The sequence below is a fragment of the Dromiciops gliroides genome, chromosome 1 (genome assembly GCF_019393635.1).
Source record: "Dromiciops gliroides isolate mDroGli1 chromosome 1, mDroGli1.pri, whole genome shotgun sequence".
Taxonomy (NCBI): domain Eukaryota; kingdom Metazoa; phylum Chordata; class Mammalia; order Microbiotheria; family Microbiotheriidae; genus Dromiciops; species Dromiciops gliroides.
The window spans coordinates 711,509,314-711,534,780 of NC_057861.1; the positions used below are offsets into that span (position 1 = coordinate 711,509,314).

The following is a 25,467-nucleotide window of genomic DNA, read 5'->3' on the forward strand; positions in this document are numbered from 1 at the left end:
GGGTTGTGATGAGGAGATGTTTGTAAAGTGCAGTGTAAATGTGGGTGCAATTATCAAGCAAGAAATTAGACTTTCTGAATATCTGATCAGAAAAGTGTTTTACAGAGGGACTAATAGCAGACAGTTCTTTGCTAAACAAGACTTTGGTTGAATCAATTCCCCAAAGCCATTACATGATGTACTCTGTTTTTTAAAGTAACATTTCAATTATAATATCATGTTGGGTGAATTCCCTTGATGACAACGATAATGAGTTTTGGGTAAAAAAAAATCTTCATCATCTACTCTAGGAACGGCTTCTTTATCAAATAAAGCCCTCCATTTGCAAACAAGTCAAATAACCCAAGAACTGAAGAAAGCAGCAGGTTATTTACGATGTTCATTCCCGCTTGCCTTTGCCATCCTCCTGTGAAATAAATATGTTTATTAGCAAGCTGGGGCGAAAGCTGGGCTTTGGGAGGATCTGCCAATCTGTAGCCTCTTGCGCCCCTTAGCGGACCAAGCTGCTGGAGCCAAGCTCTTGGCACCGCATATGGCTAAGCCAGCCCCCAGTGCTTCACCCCAGTAACCATTGCCTGCTGCAAGCGACTCCGCAGCTCCCTTGGGCTCCCATTTCCTCCTGGCTGAGCCCAAAGCTGGACAGCCTGGCAGAAGGACGCGGGGAGAGGCTGAAGGTTGAGGAGATTTCAAGAGAACTGAACCTAAGCCCGGGAGATTTGGTCTGGGAAAGGTGGGGAAGAGCAACTTCACAGAGGAGAAAACTTAGGGGCACCCGCGTGTTTCCCCTAGTAGCAGGTAGGAGCGGTGGGCACTTGGCTAGAGAAGGGATGGTACACTAGGACTGGAGGGGATAGGACAGAGTGGCCAGATTGGAGAGGGAGGGAGAAGGATGGGAAAGGTTTAGATTAGTCTCCTCAGGAGGCTTCCTAGAGGAAACAGGGATGCTCCGCTAGAGGTTGAAAACTGGCAGCCGCAGACAGAGCGGGCTGGAATTCTAAGCTTCTCTTCTGGACTTGGATCTAGCCTGCAGAGGATTGCTCGTTGGAGGTCTAACGCAGACTTCTGAGGGACTCAGTGGCAGGGGGAGGGAGCGAAGGTGGATGGGAAGGGATGATATTGCCGGACGCTCGGGCTTTCTACCTTCCGCTCTGTTCGCCCACAGGTTAGGACTTTGGAGAGCAGCTGAAACCAGCTCCTCGGGCTTTCCCTACTCCCAGGGACCGTGGGGGCGAATACACTCTGGACCCCAGCACCAGCTTCACGCCCGCACCATCGCGTGCCTCTTTGGCCTTTGGCTATCTAGCCCCCAGGAGAAGGAGGGGCGCGGGCAGGGGCGGGAGGGGCAGGGCAGCGGGGCTGTGCGCGCGGCTCCCCCTCCCCTTAGTCTCTCCTATAAAGAGCGCTTCCCGGCTGGTCGCCAGGCAGAGGCGAGGAGCGGAGCGCAGCTCCCCAGACGCGCAGCTGGGTGCGTCTCGGCACAGCTCCTGGGTCGCTCTCTAGTGGTTTGAGCGCTATGGCCGGAGTCCGGGGCTGCAGGCTATGAGACTTTGGACAGGCAGCAAACAAAGCTAGCAAGACCCCAGCCCGCCATGGAGAGCCCCAGCGAAGCGACAGAGCCGGGGTCCCTGAACTGCAGCGCCAACTGGAGTCTGGAACTCTCCAGCTCTAGGAACCGCAGTTCCATGCCAGTCCAACGCAACGAGGCTATGGCCAAGGTGGAGGTGACAGTGCTGAGTGTGATCCTCTTCTTGGCGCTTACTGGCAACCTGTGCGTCCTGCTGGCTCTGCGCACTACCCGCCACAAGCACTCCCGCATGTTCTTCTTCATGAAACACCTCAGCATCGCCGACCTGGTGGTGGCTGTGTTCCAGGTCCTGCCCCAGCTTCTCTGGGACATCACCTTCCACTTTTACGGGCCCGACTTCCTCTGCCGCCTCGTCAAGTATCTGCAGGTGGTGGGCATGTTCGCCTCCACCTATTTGCTGCTGCTAATGTCTCTGGACCGCTGCCTGGCCATCTGCCAGCCGCTGCGCTCCCTGCGCCGGCAGTCCGACCACCTCTCGGTCCTCTGCACGTGGTTGGTGTGCCTGGTGGTCAGCGTGCCCCAGATCCAGATCTTCTCCTTGAGGGAGGTGAGCGAAGGCGTGTACGACTGTTGGGCTGTGTTTATCCAGCCCTGGGGACCCAAGGCATACATCACCTGGATCACACTGACCGTCTACATCATCCCAGTGCTGGTGCTCAGTGCCTGCTATGGGCTCATCAGTTTTAAAATTTGGCAGAATTTGAAGCTTAAGACAGCACACGAGCCCCGAGCTGCTGGCCCCTTGGCTTCCTCTGTTACCTGTGGGGCAGATGCTGGCAACGGGGCAGCCCTATCTCGGGTCAGTAGTGTCAAGCTCATCTCCAAGGCCAAAATCCGCACCATCAAGATGACCTTCATTATTGTCTTGGCCTTCATCGTGTGCTGGACTCCTTTCTTCTTCGTTCAGATGTGGTCTGTTTGGGATCCCAATGCCCCTAAAGAAAGTAAGAAGGGGGAGGCAGGAGGGTGGGAGGATTCATCTCTCCTTAGTCGTGGGTGCTGGGTATAAACCATAATCATAGTCCTTCTCCCCCATCTTTTGGTTTTGCTGGTGATGCTTCAGTTCCCAGGTAGAAGTCTGGAAGAGAGGGATGGCATGGTCAATCAATGGGTCTAGGACATACATAAATGACGAAGTAGAGTCAGTATCCAATGTAGGGACTATGGGAAGCCATTGTTTGAGGAACTGTCCAGACCTGAGAGAATATGAGGGTCCTTACAAAGTCTAGCTCTAATTTGGGAGACTAGAGAGCCCAAGTTCTGCTGTCTCAGACCCAAGCTATCTAATCTCCAGATGTGAGATGACACCAAAGCAAAGCAGGCACCAGTATACACTTCATCTTGCCGGAAACTCAGGAGTTCTGGAGCTTTCTTCTCATTAGCCAAGTGCTGCTCTCCCTCTAGGATAATGCAGCACAATTCATAAGGTTATAGATTTAGAATTGGAAGGGACCTTAGAGATCATTCACTGTACCCCCCCCCCAATTTTACAGATTAGGAAATTGAGGCTTAGATAGGTTAAGTGATTTGCTCAGGTCACACAGGTAGCAACTTCAACTTCCTTGATTCCAAATGCAATGTTCTTTCCAAGGTACTATCTTTTCATAATGTGTTAAAATTCCATGAGTACATGGGTGACACCTGATAAGTACTTACTTTCAATAGTGTGAACCTACACTCCCTAAAGCAGCCACACTTTCTGCCAGAGCATGTGGTTTCATTCACTTCATTGGGTATGTGGCTCTTTGGGGGTGAATGAGTTAACTGCTTTGTACATGTGAGCTACCAGACAAATGTTCCAGGAAGAAAGAAGCTGAGAATCTCTCCTCCATCACTCTTTAGCTGTTCAGCTTTGGACCAGTCACTTCCCTTCTCTGTGGCTTGTCTGTTTTCTCATCGGTAAAATGAGGGCATTGGACTAGATGACTTCTAGGACCATTTCCATTTCTCAGTCCTGTGATACATAATCCTACAGGTGGAGAGAGAATGCTGAGCTGTTTGTGATCCCCTCTATAAGTGCCCATTGAACAAGCAGGAATTCCTTTTTTCCTCATGGAACAAAGAATGCTTGAAATTTTCATGATACTAAAACCTTTTCAAAAGCAAGAACAGGTGGCTATCTTTTAAATGCTTATTGTGTATGCTGTCCTAGGTTCTGTGAGGAAGGGTGGTGGGTATGGGGATAGGGAGGTGGAAAGAGATAATGACAAAGAAATTCACAACAGGATTGCTCTACTAGAGCACTTTACATCTTATTTATTCATCTATCTATCTATCTATCTATCTATCTATCTATCTATCTATCTATCTATCTATCTATCTATCTATCTATCATCTATCTATCATCTATCTATCTATCTGTCTGTCTGTCTATTTTGCAGATAGATGGGGTCAGATGAGTCAGGGTCTTGGAATACAGGCAGGGAATCTGGACTTGATCTGACAGTCACTGTGGATTCTTGAACATAAGCTACCTGAAGATATCACTAGTGTCCAACATTTTGCCTTGTATGTAGGCATATGTTTGTTGAAGTAAATTGAAGAGAAGCAATAAGACTAGTAAGGCAAGATTATACAAGACAGGTTTGTGAGGTCATTGTAATATAGGCTGGATCACAGATTTAAGAGTCATGAGGGATGTTAGAGGCCATCTATTCCATAATCCCTCTCTCCTCTCCATTTTACAGTGGAGGAAACTGAGGCTACGAGGGGTTAAATGACTTGCCCCGGGACCCACAGCTAGTAAGTGTCTGAGGCAGGATTTAAATTTAGGTTTTCCTGATGCAAGTCCAATCTATCTTTTGAGCTATTACTCAACTGTAATGGTAGGAAGGGGGAAGGATTTTAAATGGAAAAGGATTTCAAAGGAAGAAATCTTAATACTCAGTGACAGATTAGATATAGGGGAAGAAGAATGAAGAGTCAAAAATGACTCATTCTGGGAGCCTGGAAAAATGGTGATAACTTGGACAGAAAAAACTTGGTTAGGAAGGAGGGTCAGGGTGGGTGAGGACCTATCACCATAAAGTTGTACATTCCTTTCTTTCACTTAAGCATGCAAACATGCAAAACAACAACAACAACAACAAAGTACATTGCTTTTAGGTGGCACAGTAGATAGGGTGCTGGATGTGGACAGAAAGTCCATAGTACAAATCCTGCCTCAGATGTTTGCTAGTTGTGTGGCCCTGGTTTACTCATCTAACCTCTCAATCTCAGTTTCCTTATTTGTAAAATGGGATAATAATAGCACTTACATAAAAGGATGATTGTGAGGCTCAAATAAGTTAACATACATAAATCACTTTGCAAACCTTAAAGTATTTTATAAATACGCACATACATGTTTAGTCAATTCAGTTGTATCGCACTTGCGACTCCATTTGGGGTTTTCTTGGCAAAGATGCTGGAGTGGTTTGCCATTTGATTCTCAAGCTCATTTTACAGATCAGAAAACTGAGGCAAATAGGGTTAAGTGACTTGCCCAGAGTCACATAGCTAGTATATGTCTGAGTCTGGGTTTGAAACTCAGCAAAGATGAGCCTTTCTGATTCCAGTCCCCAGTGCTCTATCCACTGCACCACCTAGCTGCCCTCAGACACGCATAAACATATATACGCACATGTATATACATATACACAGGTTAGCTATTATGCATACTTCAACTGTATTTTACCTGTAGATAATTGATATACAAAAGGAAAAAAAAAGGTTCTTCACGACTATTGCAAAAACCAGGGAAATACATTAGCAAAGGGGATTTTAGGTCATGGTGGTTTCCTTTGCTTCTCTGACTTTTATTTTCCCCAAAGAAAACAGTGTGTGCCAAATGAGTTATGCAGGGTGTTTCTCTGGTTTTCAACATTATTCTTTTATGCATAGTGTTATGAGAAGAATACCAATGCAGACAGAAACCAGGACGAATGATTCTGCTATGAAAATGAGACTCCTTTTTACTCACCCAACACTTTTCTTTAAAAAAACTCATTTATCAACTTTTATTTTTCTAATTAATGAGTATTTACTTTTTTCTCCTCCCCTCTTCATTCTCTGCTAAATAAAAAACCAAAACCCAAATCTTCTGTAATAAATACATACATTGAAGCATAACAAATTTCCACATTGCCCTTGCCTGCAAAATAAGTCCTATTATGTAAGAGTTGAGTCCATCATCCCTAGAAGAAGAGTTGAGTAAGGATAATGCTTCCTCTTTGGTCCCCCGGGATCATGATTGGTCACTAGGCAGTGGGAGATAGATACAAGTGGGGCAGAAGGGAGGTAACCAAGAACCAGGTACCTGCCTAGACACAAGAAGACTGCTGGGTCAGGGTGCAGGCTGCCCATACTCAGTCCTCAACAGAAGGAGGGAGGATTTAAGGACAGGGCTGGAAAAGGGGCTCCTACCCTTAGTCTAGAGAAAATTAATTTAGAGAAGCTTGGGCTACAAGTGATATCCCAGGGCAGGGACTATTTATACCCAAATGGCCACTTGTGGATTTTGTGGTTGGCCTTTGGTGTCCATAAGTGCATAAAAATGTAACCAGTAAGAATATTAAATGGCATCCATTGTATTCTGTCTAAGAAGGTGTTAGCAAGTGCTTAGAAGGATTGATAAGGCAAGACTGAAAAACCATGGAGTTTATTGTGAATAGAATAATGGAATTGTACAGGCAGTGCTGAAGAAAGAACACTGGGTTTGGAGACAGGAGATCTGGGTTAAAATGCTGATTGCTGCTTACTACCTATGTGACTACCTATATGACTTCCTGCCTTACTAGTCTTATTGCTTCTCTTCAATTTACTTCAATAAATATGTGCCTACATACAAGGCAAAACGCTGGGCACTAGTGATATCTTCATGTAGCTTATGTTCAAGAATCCACAGTGACTGTCTGTCAGATCAAGTCCAGATTCCCTGCCCGTATTCCAAGACCCTGACTCATCTGACCCCCCCCCCCATCTACAACTTTTGTGATCCTCAGTTTCTTTACATGTAAAATGGAATAATAATGTGTTATTTGTCTGACCTAACCTACAGAAGCAACTGTGAGGAAAGATGCTTATAAACTTTTTAGTGCTTTCTCAGCTTGAGTTACTATTATTGTCTTTACCTCATTTCTCCAGACTTGTGATTTCCTCAGTGTGAGGAATTCCATTGTCACAGATTGGCAACTCATTCGTAATGTATAGTTTTCAATAACTGCTTGAAGGAGGAGTGGGGATGACTAAGAGATTAAATATTTCTTTTAGTGATACAATAATTAGCCCAGTGACTACAGTATGGATAAATGATTGGAGGCGGCTAGGTGATGCAGTGGATAGAGCGCTGGGCCTGGAGTCAGGAACACCTGAGTTCAAATCTGGCCTCAGATACTTACTAGCTGTGTGACCCTGGATAAGTCACTTCACTCTGTTTGCCTCAGTTTCTACATCTATAAAATGAGCTGGAGAAGAAAATGGCAAACCATTCCAGTATCTTTGCCAAGAAAACTCCATACGGAGTCAGGAAGAGTTGGACATGACTTAACAACAAGTGACACACTATTAGTAATGTCAGGGATAAGATTTGAATCCAAGGCTCTTTGCAGGTTAAAGGCAGGCCTTAATTCCTGGTCTTCCTGACTCCAAGCAGTCAATCAATCAATAAACATTTATTAAGCAGCTACAACTAGCCAGGCCCTGTGCTAAGGTCCAAGACCAGCTCCCTTTCGAGTATAGCATACTAGCTCTCATTTAATCTATTCATCAATGTGCTGGCAAATGTTTAACAATTGCCCCCCCTCCCCCCCAAAGTACTGACTACTTTAAAATTGAGTCTGCAATATTAAGATTTTATCCATTTCTTTTTTAAATCTAGAAATGAATAATGCAATAGTTAATTCCTGATTTGCAGGGTTTGCCAATTTCCAAACTGTAAATGCTCATACTGAAAATTTAACAATTGGTTCTTTCGGTCCAGCACACCTTTGACTAAAGTATGATTAAAATAGAGGTAAAATCAGTTATCACTAATACTGGCACTGCCCTCCCCACAACCTCTGGATGACTGAATCATAGGGAAAAAACTCTAGGGCCACAATTAAGAAGCAAATCTTCTTTGGAGAAATAGTTATTCAAAGTTTGAGAGGGTAAAGGAATATGAAACTTTAGTAAGTATAAAAATTTTATAACAATAAATGTTTGTTCCATATAATGGCCAGTGAAAGTGAAAGAAAACAAGAGAACCTAAGAAGGGAAAGAAGGAGACTATCTTGAAGTTTCTAAGTTCTCCGTGATGGTCTCCTGTACAGATGAAGTAGGTGGCCACCTTTCAAGTATAATTTGAGGGACCTGTCCTACCCTGGAATATTTCTCCCAATTAGACACCAGATTACCTGAGATTTAACATAAAAAGTCCTTCTTTTTGCTTAAACACTGTCTCCTTTTAAAAATGCAACTTCCCTTGGGAGGGAAAGCACATTAGATGACTAACACTTGAGTGTGGAGGAATGCAACCCTCTTTTTTAATTTTAGCTGGGGGTGATGGGAAGAATCTAGATAAGTTTTGCTTCTTTTACTGAGTTCGACTACTGTTCATCACAATGAAATTTCTGGACCAGTTGAAGATTTGGGACAATTGATTGCAGTCGATTGTGGTGGGGAGTGTGTGACTTGTTGCTAGAAAAGCTCGGGTAAGGGACAGAGGGATAGTGCTGGAGTCAAGGGCTCAGCCTTAGCTCTGGGGTGGATGACTTCAGAAGAGGTGGAAGCAGCAATGGCTGGTGGTATTAGGAATATGTGGCTCCTTTTCCTTAGCTTCAAGCACCTTCCTTCTAAGAAGGACCAAGCCAAAAAAATTTTTTTTGGCATTATATGCCTTGTTCTTCTAGTGTTTTAATATTATCCCCTTCACGCTCCTCTTCCTCACCAAATGCACAGAATTTCCTGGGAAAGGGTAGAACGTCATTCAGTGGCAGTAGGGCCTGGGCTGCAGCCTAGTATGGTGGGGAGGATGCAAGACGCTGCAATCAAGAGAGGCTCTGCCTCTATGAGCTGGTACTCATAAAGCTCGATTTTCATGACCTTGGCAAGTCATTTAACTTTCCTGGCCTCATTTTCCTCAAAAAATGAGGATGTTAATATTTAGACTAATAACAGCTAACATTTGGATAGTGCTTTAAGGTCTGCAAAGCACTTTACAAATATTATCTCATATTATCTTTATAATAATTCTGTTATGTAGGTGATGTTGTTAACCCCATTTAATAGATGACGAAGCTGAGGAAGGCAGAGTTTGAAATGACTTGCTCAGGGTTACCCAGCTGTATTTGAACTCAGTTCTTCCTAACTCCAGGTTCAGAGCTCTATGCATTATGCCACCTACCTGCCTGGTCAGGTTTGTGTGGATGGAAGGGCTTTGTAAACTAATACCCTATATCATCGGATTATATCTCTAGAGCTGAAAAAGACATTAGAGGCTGTCTAATCCTTACTTTACAGAGTGAGAAACTGAGGTTCAGGGAGGTTGTGATTTCCCCAAGATCATAGAGGTTGTAAGCATCAAAGACAGGATTTAAACTTATTCATTCTGATTCTAGAGACAATGTGCTTTTCACTATATTATGCTCAGCATGAGATATCCTCACCACCACCCCCCACCACTACCCCCCCCCATGTTAGCCAATACCCTGAGGTGTTATCATCTAGCAATCATTTATTAAGTACCTACCTTGTGTCCTTTATTCTATTCCCCCTGGCAGAGGGGGAAAGAGAATACCGAGATAATTAAGACATGATTGTGTATATGAGACAATGTAGAATAATGGAAAGAGCCCTGGGAGACTTGGGTTCTGTCCTGGTTCTGTTGTCTAACCCTGGCTGAGTCACTTAATATCTCTAGGCCTCAGTGTCTGACTTGGAATGGACGATCTTTAAGACTGCTTCTGGGTCTTTGACTCTATAATCAGATACTACCCTATCACCTCATAGTTCACAGAACTGTTGGAGCCAGAGGGAAGTAATCTGATTTAAAAAAAAATCTGACATTTATTTATAGATGAACTATGTTTAGCTTTCAAAACATTACCATTTTCTCTCAAATTTGCCCGTGGGGAGTAATGGCGATATAAAGGTGGCAGGGACCTTTCCAGCTGTTGGAGAATTGTAAAGCAAAGGTCACTGGTTATAAAGGGGGTGTAGACTGACTGTGACAGCAGGAATGAGGTCAAAGGTCACCAGCTCTGTATCTCTCCCCCTCCAGCATTCTTAATTTCCAGTGAGTCTCACAATATCCTGGAGCCCTTTGGTATAAGCCAGGCTCAGTGTGAGTTGTTTTAGGTAATCATGATTTTGCAAAGACAGCTCAAGTCTCCATTTAGTTCAACCCCTTCCAGTCGTCTAGGCAAACAGCAAAGCATTTAATTATGCAGTATCACAGTCAAGCAAATAACAAGAGAAAGCAAATCATGGGATCTTTCTGCCCTGCCCGTCTATACACAGGGATGTGATTTCCCATGCTGTTAGGAAAGGAAACACTGTAGACTTCACATACTTCTGAGGATGTGTCAGCATACTTCTCATAGCCCTGTCTTTGAGCAATTGTCTTTGGCTCATCGATGCTTTTCTGTACTTCCAGTCCTATCTTTCTGCCTCTGCAGTTGCTGATTGCTGCTTCTTGGGTGGGTGGCTTTTGCCATCTGCTGAAGCTGTGTTATCTGCTATAGCTTCTTCTTCTACAAGAGGAGCTTTATTTACAGAGTCAACATGTCTAGGTCTAATCGACATCTTTCTCAGCAATTTTGTAGGTTAGGTACATATGCCTGTCCCAGTCATTAGCACAAAAAGTGCCCCTTAAGCAGCTTCTCTTTTTGTTGATCTGACCTATCCCAAATGGAAGTCCTTCAGTATACTCTCTGAGTTGCTTTGACTGACTCTGGTAATGTTCCAAGTTCATACAAATTATCTTGAAACTTTCACAAGCTTTAAGTAACTGCTGAGCTATGATGGAGGTTGAGGGATGGAGCTGGTGGTCTCTCTTTTTTTTTTTTGGTGAGGCAATTGGGGTTAAGTGACTTGCCCAGGGTCACACAGCTAGTAAGTGTTGAGAAACATCCAAACATTGTAGTTTCACAGTTAAGGAATCTCACAGTGTCAAGGGTCTGAGGCCGGATTTGAACTCAGGTCCTCCTGAATCCAGGGCCAGTGCTCTATCCACTGCACCACCTAGCTGTCCCTTGGTGGTCTCTATACTGCATTTTTGCCCCTGTGGCCAATGTCTCTTTCCCACTTTTGCTACTTACTATACTATGTCACCATAGACAAGGCACCTGATTTCCTTTTGCCCTGGTTTTCTCATCTGTAAAAATGGGGATAAAATACTTGCCTGACCTGGCTATTATAAGGCTTAAATATGATCATCTCTGCAAAGTGCACTCTAACAGTAGACTTCTTAGCTCACTTTAGAGCAGAGCAGGACGTATTTGAACAGGAAGATGAGAACTCCTCTCTCTTCCCTACCTCCTCAATTTTTCTACCTCAGTGTTTGTGTGCCTACACTGGAGAATGGGTTGGTGTTCTCTACTGCATGGAGGCTGGAACATGAGTCACTTGGGATTCTTTTATATTGATCTGGTCATGCTTTTCCCAGGAGGTTTGATAGGATTGATTGTAGTTTGGGCCAACTCTCTTCCAGGCATGTTGTTTGGGGGTGGTGGTAGATGGGGGCTAGAGTATGGGAGTTGTTGGGAAGATATATTTCTTTGAGTCTCCAAAGATGCCCCTAGTTCATGAAGATCATAGGTTCGTTGATCTAGAGTGATAGGATTTTTCTCCTGGATAGTTGGCATCAGAAGGTGGGGTACATATTTAGAAAGGCATTTACCAGAGAGGGAAAAATTGAGGTGGGGGTGGGAAGGAGAATATGAGAGGGAAGAAAGATGCTGGAGAGGGAGAAGGCATCTAAATGTGTGTCTGTGAGAGAGGGTGTGGGAAAGAACAAGGGGTTAGCCTCCCTTCACCTCCTTTTCTTCTCTCTTGCTTTCTCCCTATAAACATGATTCTCCCTTTCTTCCCCTTCTGCATTCTCTTTTTCTCTCCCACTTAACCTTGATGTATGGAGCTTTCAGATAAAAATACTTTAAAATATCTTAAAACATTCTTAATATATAGTTCATATTTTAACAATTCTAAATGTCACTATGAAAAAACAAATATTCAAATAAGATATTTACAAGATCATAAAAATCATATAAAAGATCATATGAAAACTTCATTTTTTAACAAAGACTATTGCTTGAAGAAAATAAAAACAAAACATTATTGGTCACATTTTTCTCTAGAATTTGCTGCTAAGATGATGATGGTGGCGGTGGTGGTAGTAATGATGGTGAGGCACATAATGACAGTGTTTCTCGCTCTGATTCTGTCTTCACTTTGCAACTCTTCATGTTTGAAATCTTCATAATTATATTGTCTTATGTTCTAATATGCTTTCAGATCTGTTTTTGTTTAGCCATTCCCCAGTTGTCAGACATAAAGTTTGTGCATGATTTTCCCACCAGTATGAATAAAGCCACTAGGAATATTTTAGTCTGGATGGGTCTTTCCCCTCCAATAATATAATAATAATAATAATAAATATCTGATATTTACAAAGCACTTCAAAGTTGGGGAAACACTTTGTACAGATTATCTAATTTGAATGTTACTACAGTCAAGCGAGCCAAATATATTGTCCCCATTTTTACAGATGAGGAAGTTGAAACAAAGAGAGAGAGATCAAATGCCTTAATTATGTTCACATAGCATAGCACAGTAAATAGTAAAGGTGAGATTTCAACCCAGGTTTTTAAAAATTCTATCCTCTTATGCAATAACATAGTTTAGGGGAAAAAGTGCTAGACTTGGAATCAGGAATATCTAAGTTCAAATTACATCTTAGATATTTGCTATGTGACCGGAGGCAATTTTCTTAATGTCTTTGCCTCAGTTTCCTTTTCTATACAATTAAGGGGTTGGACTAAAATGCCCCTGTGGTCCCCTCCGGCTCCAAATCTATGATTCTTTTCCTAATTAATACCCATATAATATAGCCCCAGTAAATGGAATCCCTGAATATGAATGGTTTTGTTAATTCAAGAAAATAAGCATTTATTAATTACCTACTATGGGCCAGGAACTATGTTACTCACTTTGGAAGATACAAAGAAAGACAAAAAACTCCAATCGCTGACCTTAAGGAGCTCCTAATCTAACATATGAGAGAACAGACAATCATGTATAACAAGATATGTTTAGGATTAATTGGAGGTAATCTCAGAGGGAAGGCACCAGCATTAAGGAGGTCCAGGAAAAGCTTCCCAAAGAAGGTGGTTAGGCTTTAGCCTGAGACTTGGAGGAAGTAAGGGAAGCCAGGAGGCAGAGGAGACAAGAGATTCCAGGCATGGAGGATAATAGAGACAGTGAAAATGCACAGAGTGAGGAGAGCCTTGTGTGAGGAACAGTAAAGATGCAAGTGTCACTGGAAGGTGGATTATGGGGAGGGGAGCCAGATGTAAAAAGACTGAAAAGTTAGAAGGTTATTAAATGCTTTAAACGGCAAATAGAGGATTTTCAATTTGATCCCAGTGACAACAAGAGCTCCTGGAGTTTATCAAATTGGATGGTGACATGATCAGGCCCTCCCTTTAGGAAGGTCAATTGGACGGCTAAAGGAAGGATATACTTGGGTGAAGAGAGACAAGTCCGGGAGGTCATTTTAATAACACAGGTATGAAGCAATGAGTGTATTTAAACCAGTGAAATTTGAAGCAAGGTTCTCTGGTGAGAGAATGAGGAGAGGGAGAAGTTTAAGCAGGGACAAAACTGTTTGGAAAAGCCAGTGTGGTGAGTGAGATTGAGTTTATTAAGGAGGCGTATAAATATTGTTTTGCTGCAGTGAATGCTCAGTTGAGATTGTGTAACATAAATTGGTAGTGGACCCAGTAGCAGAGTTTCATGATTTTATCCACTTTTGTCTAGCAGCAGAGGAATAGGAGTGAAGACAAGAGTCGGTCAAAGCAATCCAAGGCTGAGACTAGGCAGAGAAGGATTGGTTATAGGGAAAGTGGACAAGGGACTTGAGAGAAGAGGATAGTGAAGAATTGAACTAGTTTATCATGGTATCGAGATGGAGAAGGGATGACAATATGTAGCCAGCACAAGGATGATGGTAGGCGAAAGAACCGAGGGCTGGAGAGATTGGAGGTCATGGTGAGGATGAATCATAGGGTCAGAGGCACAGGGATAGATGGAATGATACAAGTTTGTGATCACTTGTGGGTGTTGGTAAGATCAAAGAGGTGGCCATTTTTGAGTGTAACTGAGATGGAGTGGAAGAGTAGATCATGGAAAATGAGTAAGTTGAGGAATTGGGAGGTTACGGTATTTGAAGGAATATCAATGAATATCGAAGACTCTTAGTGTGAGGGCAGGTGATGGGAAGGAGAGAAAGACTGTGAGTCAGTCACTAAACCCATTGGGGAAGGAAGGAGTGTGTGTCCTAAAGGTTGATAGGTAATAGTTACCAGAATCTTGACTGGGTGATCAATGTGGATTGAATGGATCTTAAAGGAGAGGTTACTGAGTGATGGTTAGCATAAGATCCTGGACGTGGCAAAAGGAACAAGGAATACTCCAAGTCCACCTCTGATTGCAGTAAGTTGGGAATTTGAGGGAAAGTACAGCCAGTGCTGGAAAGGGTGGCCTGGGAAGTTGTATCATCAGGAGGGGATCAGGTTTCAGTGAGTGTAAGAATCTTCCCATTTGACTGTGACTCCTTGAGGGAAGAGGCTGTTTTTTTAACCTCTCCTTGCATGCCCATCATTTAGCACAGTGTTTGGCATATAGTAAGTACTTAATAAATTTTTATTATTGCTACTTTTGTAACTATTTTTTTTGGTGAGGCAATTGGGGTTAAGTGACTTGCCCAAGGTCACACAGCTAGTGTCAAGTGTCTGAGGTTTGGGTTTGAACTCAGGTCCTCCTGACTCCAGGGCCGGTGCTCTATCCACTGCACCACCTAACTGCCCCTATTACTGTTACTTTTGAAGAAAGAAGGAGTGAGAAAAGAAGAATTCCATAGCTCTTCTTATATTAGTACAATTCATGTTTTAGTCAAAGTCACAAGTCACAAGCAAGAGAGAGAGGGTGAAGCTTGAAAAATTGCTAGGAAGTTATAGAAATATAGCTTTAGGTTCAACAGAAGGAACCATCAGAGAAGTTCAGAATTGGCCAGTAGTGAGTTCTCTGTCACTATAAGGGTTGGAATAAAGGCTGGAAGTCCATCTGTCAGCATTGTCATCAATAAAGTATAGTATATATTTAAATGGAAGTCTTAGATCATTAAAAAAAAAAGGATCATAGTGCTTAGAGCACCAGATTTGGAGGCAGGCAGATCTGAATTTATACCTCTCCTCAGATATTTTCAAGCTTTCTGCTCCTGGACAAGTCATTTAATTTCTCAAAGCCTCAGGCTCCGTCTATAAAATGTGGAAAAAAACAACACCTACCTCACGGTGGCATTGTAAGATTGAAATGAGAGAATATATAGAATGGGCTTTGTGAACCTTGAGGTACTATAGAATCATGGGCTATTATTGTTTGTTGGTGGCTTTCCTGGGGCTGAGTATTTGGAACCAGATAACCTTTAATACCCCCTCCAACTCTAAGAATCTATTAGAATAGCAGCCTGACCCTGCTGGGAAGGATACTTCTACCCATAGGGAATGCTCAGAGGCTCTATGTGAAGCAGTAGTAGGAGGGAAGGCTAAACGATAAAACCTCCCAGTCCACTTCCCCTTTACCAAGGAGGTGTCCATGGTAGTCGGGAAGAAAATCAAACTTGTTTTTCATTTGCTTTCCAAGAGAAATCAAAAGCTTAATTCCTTTATCTCAAAGTTCCAATTAGATGTATAGTTAATGATCAGGCTTCTTGGCTGAACCAGCAATTATAAATTACATTAAGTTCCCAGTTAATGTTTTAATTTTGGGCCAGTGCCCCAAGGTGAACTTGATTATTTTATTTTATTTTTATTCTTATAAAAGTGCAATTTAAGAAATGGAAACAAAATAAAGAAGGGGAGAGGGGAGGAAGTTATTGGCTGGACACTTCCTGCATACTTTCCAGGGTTGGGTTTTTTGGCTTGTTTTTCCTTTTTACATGAGACTGGGTGGGCTGTGGAGAAAGGGTGAATGGGTGGAAGTTGAAATTTAGGAGAGCTAAGGCCAAGACTAGTTCTGTCAGTGGATTCAATCTTGGAAATATTTCCTAAATGTCTATTATGTACAAAGAATTCTGTTTGGAAAGACACAGTCCCTTTGTAGACAAGAATGCTTTCACCTGAGACAAAAGTGCTTGGGGGGAGGTAATCAGGGCAGTGTAGAGCACAGGCTGACAGAGTGATTGAAATGGGAAAGAAGAGGGAAGAGGTCTGGCAGTCACCTAGTGGGGTTGGGGTTGACAGGCCAGGAGAGGAGTCTCATGATGTTGGGACTCTCTGTTGGTCATCACTCCTAACTATAGTAAAGACCAGCCAAGGACTGTGAGATGAAGTATAAGACCATTGGTGTCAAGGGGAGATTGTGAGCCCCATCCCCTTCCAGGTGTTGGGCTTGGCCAAAGTCCCACTTGCCTTTTGCTAAGAAACAATGTGGTGCAATGGAAATGTCACTGGCTCTGTATTGAGAAGATCTGGGTTCATATCCCACTTCTGTGTGATCCTCAGCAAGTCGCTTAACATCCCTAGGCTTCAGTTTCCTTGCCCATAAAATGAAGGGATTGGACCAGATAGCCTCTGAGGTCCATCCTGGCTCTATCTGTGAGTCTAGGATACTAGTGACAGCTCTGTCATCCCTCAAAGAGCTGATGATCTAGTAAGGGAGACATTTAAGTTGATTCTTAAAAGATGGGAAGGATTGTCACAAGTGGAAATCAGGTGGAGAACAAGGTTTTCGAGGTGGAAAATCACAGAATATGTTTGGGGATAATGAGGAGTCTGTTTTGGCTAGAACACAGAGTTCATGCAGTGCAAGATAAAGCTGAAAAGGTAGGGTGGAGGAAGCCTTGAATGCCAAATGAATTTGGTATTTGGTCAGTAGACAAGTGAAGTGAAGATTTAAAAAAAATAATGTATTGACAAGGTCAGAACTAAGAAGTATGAAGATTACTGAATCAGTGTGTAGGATACATTAGAGGAGAGAGAGATTGGAAATTGGGAGACTAGTAAGGAAGTGATTGCTTAAGTTCAAAGTGAGTTTGTGAATCATTATGCCGTGACTAGGAAAGGAAAGGATCAATAAGAGGTATTACAGAAATAAAACTGACAGGACTTAAAAATCTTAGAATTGGAAGGGGCATCAAAGGTCATCTAATCTGATCCAATTCATGAATTTGGTCAACAACATCAGTGAGAATTGGTTATTTATCCTTTGTTTAAAAGTGTCTACTTTTAGGGAGTGGAAGAAGCTCATCATGTTTGGGACAATTCTAGTTGTTGAGAAGCCTGTTAATCAATGAAGCAATGAATAAATGAGCATTTATTAAGTACCCACTCTCTGTCAGGTACTGTTACAGGCTGGGGATTTAAATACAGAGGATGAAACAGTCTCTACTGTTCTTATGCCTCACCACAGCATAGAGGTTACCTTGGGTTCTTGAAAGTCATGCCAGTTGGGTGCAGTCTCTGCACTATGGAAAGGCTTCCTCTCCAGTACCTGCAACTGACTGTACCTGCTTTCCAGAGACCAGCCTGGAGATGATCATCACCAGTAGATTGACCACTTGTTTATGTTGAGTTCTTTGGTCATGGAAATCAATGAAAAAAAAAAAGAAAAATACAAAATGGCCTTTGATTCTGTGTGGTCTCCTTCCACTTCTGCAGTGGTAGGTAGAGGGAAGGAAAAGGGGGCAGAGAATACCAAGAATCACAATTTTTGACTATCTAAAAAGACTAACAGCTGTTGGTTCTCTAAAGGCAAAAACATTGTTCAATGACTGAGTAGACATACTTTTGGAGGAATTGAGTCATATAAATCTTGACTTACCCTACAAAAACCCAGAAGGATAAAAGAACTTACAATGAAATAGAAGGATGGTTCTTAGTTTCTCCTTGTAGAGGCAGGCAAAGAAATTGGTGGAGTCTGTTTTATCTTGTGTTCAAACAATTCATTTGACATTTAGCTATCTTGTATTGCGGTGTTCATAATGAGTATTTGTAAAAAGACCACCATGAAAATATTTTCAGTCTTTGTGCCAACATCTGTTGCAGAAGATGATAAAAAATGTAGAGAAATTCTACAATCAATCTGCTTTAGGACTACAAATGAAATCAAAGTACATTTTGATATATAGTTCAATGCAAAGGTACAGATTTTAAAAAGTTGTTGGAAAACATGCAACAGAAGTGAGAATGAAAGAAATCAAACATTTGTAGATTTTTTTGAAGGGTAATGGGGGTTAATTGACTTGCTCAGGGTCACACAGCTAGTAAGTGTCAAGTGTCTGAGGCCGGATTTGAACTCAGGTACTCCTGGATCCAGAGCCAATGCTTTATACACTGCACCACCTAGTTGCCCAACATTTGTAGATTTTACAGAAGCATCAACAAGATGTTTTTTGACAAAAGAATTTAAAGGTACTAGATGTGGCAGATACTACATGATATCACAAAAGTAGATTATATGTGAATAAATAAGAAATAACTTATTTTTGATGTGAGGGTCATTCTTGAATCAGCTTTCTATTATGTATAGACTGTTGACTTGTTAGATCAAAGATCAAACTTCATAAGCTAAAAGAAAGAATAAAAATGAAAGAAAGAATGGTGTGTAATTAAAACAACTCCAACATTACCTATTTAAACAAGTTATTGAGGCCTAAAATAGGAAATGGATGGAGTAAAGTACATAGAAACTGATTATAATAGTTGTATACATGAAATTAACCCATGAAAGTCAATTGTCATAGTGAGACCAAAAGAGCCTAAAAACTGCCCTAGTCATTTGATAAAATAATGGGATTTGGCAGATGCCCAGAGGCCCCCACCTGAAGATTGATTTGGAATTGATTGAATTGTGTGGGACTGAGAGACTAACTGAGAACATACTTAAGGTTGATTAAATCGAGACCACACCTGGCTGGCCTTGAGTGGGGTGTTGTTCTCAGAGGCTGTGGACTATGACATCAACAGGAGACCACCCTCAACCAATCACCTTGAAGGACCTCCCCTTCTGGGGAGGGAGACAGGAAGTAGGAAGGTGAGGCTGACTCCCTAGATCGGCATTTTTCATGCTGGTAGTCAGGTTGGTGAGAGAGAGAGAGAGAGAGAGAGAGAGAGAGAGAGAGAGAGAGAGAGAGAGAGAGAGAGAGAGAGAGAGAGAGAGAGAAGTAGATAGGCTTTTCTTGCATTACAGTACTCCATGTGTTGTCTTTACTCTTTAATAAATACTTAAAAGCCTAAACTCTTGCTGAATTTGTCAGTAAATCTTAGCTAGTTTCCTCCCAAAAGTAGGGGGGGGGGGCAGGTAAGGACACACATTAGATTTTAAACATCACAGCCAGCAATCAATTGGCTTACTTGACAAAAGAACAGAGATGATAATTAAGGGCAACACCAGTTTAGAATATAGACTCATGTAAAATCTTAGAAATTTGGGGAGATTATGAGCAGTATCCCTCCCCTCCCCAATAGGAAGAAATCCTAGAGGGAAAACCAGCTTAAAGAAGACTTGGGGAAATACCCAAATAAGGTCACCCCAAGGGTGCTTAAGGTTGAACACAGAAAAAGCACCATAAACAGCTTAAAGATAGAAAAAATTTGCAATCAGATTTGTACTCTAATATCTCAACCCTATACATGCTTCTAAAGGAAATGGAAATGATATTGAAAGAAAACAAAGATGGCGGAAAAACAACATGTCAATACCAAGTATGCAGAGGTGTACATGTGATATGACATAATTTTCAGGGCATTAAGGCTTTAGATTGATTCTCAAGGTATTTAAAAGTAGGAACATAAAGTAGTATACATTATTAATAGCAAAAATAGTGACAGAGAATATTACTAATTACTGGTACATGTGTACAAATCTTCCTCATCTACATAAAATGTTTATGAGAGTAATTCTACTAAATGAGATCAATAATCACTCAAAACATTTTGATATAACTATCCACACAAAAAAATGGACGAAGAATACCTTTGTTTCAGCTTGTGATATGTAATTGGGTGGACAAATATCTATTTTTCTCTCCTCTTCTCTGTCCTTGTCCCTCCCTCCTCTTTCTGTCTGTCTATCTATCAATCAATCTAATCTCTAATGATCAATATGGACACACATATACATCTATTGATTGATAGGTGTATACACACATATCATATAAGTATATATACATACATATACATATATATACATATACATATACATACATACATACATATATATATATATATATATATATAATCTTGGACAGTTTATGTAAGTATACAATGAGTTGGGTCCAGGATTGTATAGGAGGAGAAGTAGTCTGGATTGCCTTTGAGAAAATGAAATGTTACTTTAATGACTCCAAGCTTTTGTATTCCATTAAAAAAAGGGAAAGGTACATCATTTAAATACCAATAATCTTCTAGAAATGTTGTCTTACTGTGAGTCATGGAATATTATAGTCTCCAAAGAGCTGAGGTTTGTTATATTTTAAAGATAACTGGAAAGTGGGAGTCTATAGTGGGTGGGTATCTGCAGGATGCAGCACATTACAAACAACTAATTATGAAAAAGTGGTGTAAAACATGTCATTGAAGAAATGTATGATTAAAAAAGATCACATAATGAGAGTGAGGAATAACCAGTTGATAGTCCCTATGCTCCACTGTTATCCTTAAAAGTGTCAGAATAACTGGTAGAAGACCTCTTCCCTTTAGGTGGACTCCATGGCAAACTTATAGGAAGACATAGACAGGAGTCATAAAGGATGGGCAGCTATGGATGAGTTGTGGTCTACACTATGTTGTTGGCATGAATGCCCATGTCTGTGAAATCATGGATCCATTGGAATATTATTGGTGTAAAACATTTTTACATATGTTAAACCTATATTCTATATTTCTATAACTTCCTCCCATGGATCCTATTTATGTTCTCCAAGGCCAAACAAGGCCAATGTTTTACACTGGAAAGGGCACTGACCTCATGGTCAGAAACAAAGTTTAAATTCTTCCTCTAATACTAACTACCAGTGTGGTCTTGGGCCAGTTACTTAACCTTCCTCAAGAGTTTCCTCATTTGTACATTGAAGAGGTACCTTTTAGCCTCAGAGGTGCCTATACCTATAGTCTTATGAATACTATAGCTCTATGGACACCTCTTAATGTTCCCATTTGTCTTTTGATCTCTAGGTTAACCATACTCAGTTCATTCAAATGATAGTTTTAATCATTCCCTTTATCACCATGGTGGCCTTTCTCTGGAAGCATTTCAATTTGTCAATGACCATTATAGAATATGGCACTCAGACCTAGATATAACATTCTAAATGTGATCTGACTAGAACAGAAGACTTAAAACTATAGGCTGCTTTGTTTTTGGTGTTAATTCTTAGTAAAATTATAGAACTCTAGATTAAAGGAACAATCTGGGAGCAAAGTATTCCTGAGGTCTGGTAGCCTCTTACTTCTCTCATTCTAGACATTATACTTCTACTTCATGAAGGCCAGATAAAATTCCCTCCACCAAAGTCCTCCTCTGATGTCTCAACATGGTGGGGAGGACATCACAAGCTCTGGAAGGCCTGACCAAATTGGAAAGTACTTGAATATGGCCTTGGTGGTGTACCCTGGGTCTTTTGTCTCAGGATTAGTCTAACAAAGTTCACAGAGACTCATCATCACCCAATAAGACCACCCAGGAAATTTTTTTTTCCGAAAACCCCAGTAAATTATCCATGAAGGAGTTAGATATGTTTCAGTGGAAAGAAAACCCACAAATGATGATCAATCATTAAATCAACAAGCATTTAATCACCTACTATGTGCTGGGCACAGTGTCAGGTACTTTGTATACAAAGACAAAAACTAAATTATCCCTGTCCCCAAGCAACTTACATTTTACTGGGTGCTGGGAGGGGGTGGGGCAAAGGAACAACATCTACGTAGATAAGTATATAAAAATGTATACAGAGAAAGTATAGGGGAGCTTGGGTATGTGTGGGTGGGAGACACTAGCACCTGAAGGGCTCAGAAGAATACTCCATTGATCCATGGGTGAAAGTAATAAAAGGATAGATTTAGGGTTAACATAAGGAACAACTGCTTACTCTAATTCTCAAAAGATCTATGAGCTCATCTCTTGGGAGTATGCCTTCTAATAACGATGAAAGCGCCAATCATTGGAAGAACGCTACATTTTATATTTCGGCTGCCACACCATGTTGCTGATATCTTGAAATTGTGGTCTTCTAAAACTCTTCTATCTTTCCCCCATGATTAAACAGGACCATTCTTGGAAGGTATGTGCCAATCAATTGCCTTCCCTCCATTCACCATCACTCTGTGTCCTGACTAAAACACTATTCCCTCTTTGTGTTATCTTTCCCTATAGAAAGAATCTAAGTTTCTTGAGGGGAAACACTGTCTTGATTTTGGTATTAATATTCCTAGTGCTGAGTGCAATGCCTGGTATATAGTAAGTGCTTCATAAATGCTTTTTCATTCAGTTATTCATCTCATTCGTTCATCCATGTACAGCCTTTAAGCTATAATTTCCCTTGCCTTATACTTTGGCAAATTTAAAACTCAAGTGTAGGAGTTTTACATTTATCCTTTTAAAAAGTTATTTTTATCTTCATTTGTTGAGATTTTTTGGGGATGCCAGACCTGTCATCCATTAGCTTTCCTTCTGGCTTTGTGTCATCCATAAATATGACTCCAGGATTCTCTTGATGTATTTGTCTAGTAACTCAATCAAAATAATAAATGAAGGTTGTCTGGCATGACAGCTCTTAGTGGTCACTTGCACCTTCTCTAAGTGCTCATGAGTCATCTTTTAAAATAACATCCCAGGGGCAGCTAGGTGAAGCAGTGAATAAAGCACCAGCCCTGGATTCAGGAGGACCTGAGTTCAAATTTGGTCTCAAGACACTTGACACTTACTAGCTGTGTGACCCTGGGCAAGTCACTTAACCCTCATTGCTCTGCAAAATAATAATAATAATAATAATAATAATAATAATATCCTAGAACTTGCAAAGATTTGACAACAAACACATTATCCTATGGTTGAATCTCCCTGCTTCCCTTTTGTGAAAACTGGAACATTTGTCATTATCCAGTCACCAACAGGCACTCAGCAATCACACCTGAGAGTTCTTTCTGTTCTTTTGGATGTAATTTTTTTTCTGGACCAGGTCATTTGACTTCATTGAGAAGCATCCAAGTGTGATCTCTTCCCGTGACATTACTGATCCTAGGTTTTAGTTTCCTTTTAAGTATTTTGCTTTATTCTTTTCCATTTTGAAGTTTGATTTCTATGGTAAACAAAACAGAAGCAAGATGGAAATTGAGGAGTGCTGTCTTTTGTTGTGCAGTCTTTTCATCCAAATTTTGATCCCATTCAACTCTCATTTGACAATTTCTTGAAACTGGAATTGTTACAGCCCTAAGCAGGGATGCTGCTTCTTTCTTGACCTTCCTCTTGTCCTCAAGTTAGCTTTTTATCATTGTTTGCATTTATCATAAACTTTAGCTCAAATGTGGCTTTGGTTTTTGATTCTTATGAAACTGCAGTATTCATTTGTATTTCCCCCCAGCCACCTGATATTACTTCTATCTTGTGCACAGAGTATTTTAAATGTGTTACACACCTGATTGTGCAGCTAGCCACTTTTTACATTCAGAATGAAGTTCTGTTAAGTTCCAGGATAAACACCAGGGGGAGCCCTGGGGAAATGACGAGCTTGCTAGAATTCTCTGGGAATGAATGAATGCTTTTCCCATTCTTCTCACAGTCAAAGGATTGTGCCCTTTTGCAGTAGTTTCTGTGGGGAGTTTAATGAATCAGAATTAGAAGAGCTCTGAGCTCCCATTCCACTGAGAATGGCCGCCTCTCTCCCTGTTTCTTAATCATAGGAACACTGTAAAATGGGATTTACTGCACAGGTCAATGGGGACGGCATCCATGATGCTTAGTTTTACAACTAAATATAATCATCAAAAGGAATGAAATTGGAAACACATTTAAACTGTTGCATGACTGTGTACCTGTAGCTTAACCAAGACCCAAGGCACCTACAGCCAGTTCATAAGTACTCTAAATCCAGAAGTTTTAGGACACAGATGAAGATGTATAGACACCACTAGTTATTTCTTTCCTTCTGGGGGTGAGCAAAGATGTTTATGCAATGTATAAAAACTTCCAAACTGCTGACACACTCACCATCTCTGGGATGATCATTGTCCTAATAGTTGGGTAGGGGCTTCAGGCATCGGGTCTCAATGCTTCTGCTTTCAAAGTCCTATCATAAGCAACAATCACCAATTCTCTGTTTGCTTCTTGGCTTGTTGTCCATTACCTTGGATAAATAGGACTCCAAGCACTCTCAGCTTGTTTATTGCTAATGGAATAGTAGGAGGAGAGTGGGTTGGGTCACAGTTGGGAAACTGCATTGCTCTAGCAATGATTCCAAATTGCTTTTTTTCCCCCACAGAGCCCACCTTTTGTTACACGTTTGGTCTCTTGCTCAAGCTAGGATGTTTTTTTTTCCTGAGTGGGGGAACTGGGGGGCAGCTAGGTGGCACAGTGGATAGAGCACTGGCCCTGGATTCAGGAGGACCTGAGTTCAAATCCAGTCCCAGACACTTGACACTTACAAGCTGTGTGACCCTGGGAAAGTCATATAACCCTCATTGCCCCACAAAACAAAACAAAAACAAAACACTGAGTGGGGGAACTTCTGGTGTGGGAATTCCCTCTACCAATACAAATCATAATCTGGGATTTAGTAGATCATCAAATTATAGATTTAGAGCAGGAAGGGACTTTAGAGGTCACCCTCTCATTTTACAGATGATGAAACTGAAGCCCATAAAGGTTAAATGACCTGCCTATGGTTATGCAACTTATAAGTGAAAAAGATGGAATTTGAATCTGGGTCCTTTGATTCTAAATCTTTCACTGTCACTTAGCTGTAACAGGGAGTTGCTTGGGGTGCTGAGATGTTAAATGACTTGCCCAAAGTTGTGTAGCTAGTGTTTGGTTGTTTTGAACCCAGGTCTTCCTGAATCCAGATCCAGAGCTTAAAAAATGAGTGGGATTGAGTATGATGGCACGTGCCTATAGTCCCTGCTACTGGGGAGTCTGAGTTTGGTGGATTACTTGAGTTCAGGAGTTCTGAGTTGCAGTGGGGCTAATTTCCAATCTGATTGAGATGGGGAGACCCAGTCTCAAAAAAAAAAGAAAAAAAGTGAGGCATTGTGGGTAGAGGTCCAACCTTGAAATAAGGAAGGCTAGGGTTCATGTCCTACCCCTGACACATACTAGCTATATGACTGTGGGACAAGTCACCTAACTTTTCAGTACACCTGCCACCCTGAGTCCCTTCTCTCTTCTTTCAGATTTCTATCAATGATCACGTCAGGAATTTAGGAGGCTACAGGTTGCAATGAGTAATGCAGTATGTGGTAATGTCTATCCTAGTGGGCTAGGAATAGTAAATGAGGGTATTTGGCAGGAAGGGGAAATAGGTATAACTTTTTTTGCCTAGGATTTTGGACTCTAGATAAGGGGAAGAGCAAGAGTAATGATAGTGTTTTAGGGTTTGCAAACTATTTTACCTATGTTCTCTTACGTGGTCACTCAGAATAACACTGTGA

General features: G+C 41.4%; 1 protein-coding gene across 1 annotated transcript in view; it reads left to right on the plus strand.

The window, feature by feature from the left end:
* Nucleotides 1–533: 533 nt before the first annotated feature.
* Nucleotides 534–25,467, plus strand: part of OXTR (oxytocin receptor) — a 33,880-nt gene continuing 8,946 nt past the window's right edge. The window contains exons 1-2 of the mRNA XM_043979325.1: nt 534–795; nt 1,163–2,529. Coding sequence (XP_043835260.1) covers nt 1,590–2,529 — 940 coding nt within the window. The 5' untranslated portion in view covers nt 534–795; nt 1,163–1,589. The remainder of the gene's footprint in view (nt 796–1,162; nt 2,530–25,467) is intronic.